General features: G+C 38.5%; 1 protein-coding gene across 1 annotated transcript in view; it reads right to left on the reverse strand.

Moving 5' to 3' along the window:
• Birc6 (baculoviral IAP repeat containing 6) overlaps positions 1-6,008 on the reverse strand; it is a gene marked incomplete at its 5' end in the record, with an annotated part of 230,437 nt that overhangs the window by 176,837 nt on the left and 47,592 nt on the right. The window contains one exon of the mRNA XM_013013525.1: positions 2,911-4,305. Coding sequence (XP_012868979.1) covers positions 2,911-4,305 — 1,395 coding nt within the window. The remainder of the gene's footprint in view (positions 1-2,910; positions 4,306-6,008) is intronic.

Here is a 6,008-nt window from a genome sequence, read left to right on the forward strand (position 1 = left end):
AAAAAAAAAATGTAAACAACAGGATTTTGAAAGTTTTCAACACAAAGTAATGTTTGAAAAGGTTAAGTTTAACCTGATTTAAACATAACACAATATGCTCATATAGTGAACATTATATAATTACATGGCACTTATTTTGCAACTTTAGTGATTTGTATATCATTTACATCTTTTAAAATTCCCTGTCAGCTTGACATGGTGGAACGTATCTGAGATAGAAGAACCAAGAGTTCAAGGCTAGCTTCTCCTAAGCAGTGAGATACTGTCTCCAAAAAAACAAACATAAAAAGAGTTCACTATTACAAGACCATTTCTTAAGAGTAGAATTTATTATTGTCTTAACTCTAAAAATATATTCATTTACTTTAAATATTCTTATTTAAATAATAATAAATATTTAATAATATTTCTGGAAGCTGCCTAAAGCATATCTCATTAAATAACTGAAATGATTAACCCTCTTCACATTTCAGTATTTTTTCAATTAACATACATTGGTTTCATTGTGACATTTCCACACACAAATAAATGTACCATAATCAGTCTCATTCTCCTCATTTACTCCCCTTACTGACCTAATCTCCTCTTCTTAGTACTCACACCAAACACTAGCATTTTTAGGTGTGTCTTGGGGCTCGATTGCTCATATTCTAAACACAGTTCCATTTTCAATAACTTGTTTTATGCTGGCACTAGGGCTTAAGCAATAGGGGTCTGGCATTTTCTTTAGCTTTTTGTGCTCAAGGCTGGTGCCACTTCTGGTTTTCGGTAGTTAACTGGAGGTAAGAATAGTCTCATGGCTTTCTGGCCCAGATTTTGAACTATGATCCTCAGTTCTCAACCTCCTGGGTAGCTAGGATTTTAAGTATGAGCCTCTGGCGTCTGGCTTAGATAACCTTTAGCTCCATAAGGAATTCAATGTATGATTCTTTGGATTTAGTTACATTCTGGATTTGGTCTAAAGCACAATGATGACAGAATACCCAAGTCTGAGCCATGGCTTCGCTTATTATTAGCTCTGTGACAAACAAGTTACTTAACCTCTCTTTCTCTCAGGTTCCTATCCTGAAAACAGACTCTCCAAAAGTATATGCTGTATAAAGTTGGTGTGATGACTAAATGAACTGAGGTAAAGTTCTTAGAATAATGAATTGGCAATGTGTACAATAAATACATTAAAATGATTGGAACCTTATTTTTAGGTTATTCTGTACTACATTATCTTGTTTTTGCTTTACCATTTATCATTATTTTATCATTGAATATAGGTCAAAAAAGGCAATCTAATAATTTAGCCATAATCTCCTTAACTAACCTTGAAATCTAAATCAATTTAAAGAATGGAAAAATTGAGGTTAATGCAACAAGAAACATAGATATATGTGAAACTCTTCTCAAACTCCAATTTTGCTGCTAATCCTGTTATAATGATCAGGTTTCAAATATCTCGTAGCACTACAATTCCAATATACTATCAATAGGAACATTCAAAATGTCTAATATTGTCAGTAATCCTTTACATAAACTGCTGTTACCTCTCCAACTTAAAATGTACACAAACGGAAAAACTATACACTAATTGCGCAACAGGGCCTCAAATGTTACAAAATTGATTCACCACCAGACAAAGGTTAGGAGTAAATCAGACCAAAACTTTTTATTTGGCAAAACTAATCATTACTAATAATCACCAATTACTGCCAGAAACCTTACATACATTATTTTGTTAGATTATAACAAGTCTAAGAAATAGTCCAGGATGGACAATCTTGACTGTCAACTTCACTAGACTGACAGATGCCTTGGTGAGTAAAAAAAAAAAAAAAAAACATTGAGTGTATCTGTGAAATCTCTTCCAGTGAAAACTATCTAAGGCAGGGGCTGGGAATGTGGCATAGTGGTAGAGTGCTTGCCTAGCATGCATGAAGTCCTGGGTCTGATTCCTCAGTACCACATACACAGAAAAAGCCAGATGTAGTGCTGTCGCTCAAGTGGTAGAGTACTGGCCTTGAACAAAAGAAGCTCAGGGATAATGCCCAGGACGTGAGTTTAAGTCCCAAGACTGGTAAAGAAAAAAGAAAATAATGATTAACTAAGACAGGGAATATCTGCCCTGAATGTAGGCAGCATCAACCAACAGGCTAGGGGTATGGGTGAAATAGAAGGGAAAAGTGATGGAAACAGCTAATAAATAGCACAGGCATTCTCTCTTCCTGGGCACCATGTTGGAAACTGTTCTGCTCTGCCACACACTCCTGGCCATCAGGTCAATATGTTTAAACAGTGAGCCAAAAACAAAATCATTCCTTCCGCAAGTTTAGGGCAGATATTTTGTCACAGTGATGTTTTAGTACACAGGCCTTTTATGGTAGTTTATAAGAAAAAAAATACATAATTTACTGAATTTACAGAATTCACAGACAAGGATTCAGAGAAACAACAAAATCTTTCTTGAAGATAAAACACAGAAGACAACTTCTGATCTATTAAGTTATTTACAAACAGAATCCTAATCTTGATCAGTTAAAGAGCCAGGCGCTGGTGGCTCACACCTGTAATCCTACTAAGGCGGCTGAAATCTCAGGATTGCAGTTCAAAGCCAGCTGGGGCAGAAAAGGTCATGAGACTCTAACTCCAACTAACCAAAAAAAAAAAAAAAAAAGTGGAGCTGTGGCTCAATGTGCTAGAGCACTAACCATGAGCAAAGAGCTCAGGGACAGTGCCCAGGTCCTGAGTTCAAAAAAAATTGAAAAAAAAGAAAAAGTTTACAGTTAAAGCATTAGAAATTTTTACTGCTTCATTATTAAAGAAAAATTAATAAGGCTTCATCCATAAAGATCTAAAATTCATACTGAGTAGACTCATAATTACACGCCATATACAGAGATTTTTGGAAGACAAACCGCTTACCTTTGGTGCATGCACACAGTCTATCTGTACCCGAGCAGTAAATGACAGAAACAAATGTGTCCTGTTCCTCAGTGCCCTCCTTTTTGGGAGGTTCCACTTTGGCCAAAATTTCAAAGTTTGAAAGATCTAATATTTTTACAGATCCTCCCTGAGTGGTTATTACCAAATGTCCAAGAGTAGAAATGTCAGACTTCTTTTCTCTCTCAACCCCATTCTTTGAGGTCAGCTGAACTTCCTCAGCAGGTCCCTCACAGTCATCTTCTCGATTATCCAATATATCTGGTGGAAGCAGAATCAGCGAGGTAATCGTGTCCTGGGGATCTTTGATATGCTGGATTTTTACTGGCTCCTCTTCTAAAGTCACTATCCGAGTGGCATAATTCATTTTGTAAAGTACTAAATATCCACCACTAACATTCCTTTGTTCAGGATGAATTATCAAAGGAGTCTGTACATCTGCTGGTGATTCATGTTGGATTACATTAATATTTGCACCATTCACTACAGCAAGATTTGATTCCAGCTCACCTTTTCGCCTACTACATAGTGCAGAGTTTAATTTATTTAAATTATTCAAGGCCTCTACTTGATTTATTGCACTCAAGGATTCAACAGGGCATGTCCGCAGTCCTACCAATAAATGAATTCCATCAGCACAAGGAGTTATTGAGTCTATACAAAGGTTCTCCTCCTCTGCAAACTTAGGAAGCCTCAAGCACTGAACCAAAGTCCCAGGCTTGGGAAACACAGAGCTCCACTTCTCAGAATCTGGAGAGGTAAGGGTGGCTGCTGCATCTGCAAATTGCTGAATGTAAGTCACGGGAGGATCCTGCAACAGCAACTGCTCCTGACTGTCCAGCTCCATTTCAATAATCTGTGGAACTGTAAAACCGTCATCGTGCAAAGTTTTACTCATAATATTATTCATCTGTGAAAAGATTTTTCCTGTCTTATCATCAGATTCTTTGATGCTATAAAGAAGTAAAACGGGTAAAGTCCTCCTTACCAGAGGAGAATTTAGTTCTGAATTAGGGCAAGACTCATTGTCAGTTGACCCTTGTTCTGATATACTTTCACCCTGAGTTCTGCTTAGACCATCTAGTGACCTGTGAGAATTACTACTAACAGGCGAAGTAGCAGGAGATTTATATGTTAATAAACCTCCAGCTAACAAACATGGAAAGGGAATGTTGTGTTGTTCTTGGTGCTTTTCCTTTGTCTTTTCACTCTTACAGCTTGTTAAGCAAGGATTTGCCCCAAGTTCTTCAAGATCCTTAACAGTATCTTCAAGCACATTTGCCACAATCTCCCATTGAAGTTTTTCAGGCTGCTGGAGAATGCTGAGTGCTGTTATATCAAGGCTTATTTCCATGGCTTCCTTCTGTGATGTATGCCCTTCAAAAAAGAACATTAATTAGATATAGACTAGTATGTACTTTAATTTTTAATTCATCATGTCAGTGCATTATAAGTCTTAAATTTAAAAGAAAATTTGGTTAACTATGAATTAAGTCTATTAGAGAAATCATAAAGATAACCAAAGGACTCAAAATTATTTTCAATTCAGACTATATTATCTTGGTAATGAGAGAGTAAATTTGTGCATGTGTGTATGCACTCACGCATGTGTGTGTACACAAGTATGTATGTGAGTATGTGTCTGTGTGTGTGTCTCTGTGTGTGTACCAGTCCTGGAACTAGAACTCAGCTTCTGGGCGCTGTCACTGAGCTTTTATGCTCAAGGCTAACACTACCACTTGAGTCACAGTTCCACTTCTGGCTTTATTTGGTAATTAACTGGAGATAAGAGTCTCATGGAGGCACTGGGAAGGTGGCTCAGTGGTAGAGTGCTTGCCTTGCATGCCTGAGGCCCTGGGTTTGATTCCTCAGCACCACATAAGCAGAAAAAGCCGAAAGTGGGACTGAGGCTCAAGTGATAGCGCATTGGTCTACAGCTGAAGAGCTTGGGTACAGCACCCAGGCCCAGATTTCAAGCCCCACAACAGATAAAAAATTTAAAAAAGAGTCTCATGGACTTCCCTGCCCATGCTGACCCTCAGATCTCAACCTTCTGAGTAGCTAGTAATAGCCATGAGCCACCGACTGGTTGCTGGTTAAAACTGTTGTAAAAACAGAAAATTAAAACAGAGCACAGTGGCTCATACCCCTGGGACTACATCTGAGGCAGAGACCAGCAGCACCATAGTTCGAAGTAACTGGTGAAAAAGCAGGACCTCATCTCAATCAACAAGCCTGGCTTGGTTGTACATGTCTCCTATCCAGCTAAAATAGAAGCTTTAAGTCAAAGCATAGTAGTCTCATTTTCATGCTGAGCAAAACCTACCTGAAAAGTAACTAAAATTATAAATTACTAATTAATAGGCTAAGAATGGGTCAAGAAGCAAATTACCTGCCAAGAAACCAGAAAGCCACCCTCCCTCAAGAAAATAAAAAGTTAAAGAAATTAGGATGAGCTGGTTGCCAGTGGCTCACACGTGTAATCCTAGCTACTCAGGAGGCTGAGATCTGAGGATCTCAGCTCAAAGCCAGTCAGATCAGGAAAGTCAGTGAGACTCTTATCTCTAATTAACCACCACAAAACCAAAGAGGCATTGTCACTCAATCTGTAGAGCACTAGCTTTGAGCTGAAGAGCTCAGGGACAATGCTCCCGCCCAGATTCAAACCCCATGACTGACAAAAAAAAAAAGAGGGGGGGAGGGGGGAAGGGGGAAGAAACCAGGGTATCAGAGGGTAATACCTGTAATCCTAGCTGCTCAGGAGGCTGATCTGATGATCATGGTTTAAAGCCAGCCTGAGCAGGAAAGCCTATGAGATTCTTATCTCCAACTAACCACCAAGAAGCTAGAAATGAAACTGTGATTCCTCAGTACCACATACACAGAAAAGGCCAGAAGTGGTGCTTGGGTCAAGTGGTAGAGTGCTAGCCTTTAGCAAAAGAAGCTCAGTAACAGTGCCCAGGCCCTGGGTTCAAGCTCCATGACCAAGAACAATAACAGATAGATAGATAGATAGATAGATAGATAGATAGATAGATAGATAGATAGATAGATAGATAGATAGATAGATAGATAGATAG

This window comes from Dipodomys ordii, unplaced genomic scaffold (assembly GCF_000151885.1).
Source record: "Dipodomys ordii isolate 6190 unplaced genomic scaffold, Dord_2.0 Scaffold20, whole genome shotgun sequence".
NCBI lineage: Eukaryota > Metazoa > Chordata > Mammalia > Rodentia > Heteromyidae > Dipodomys > Dipodomys ordii.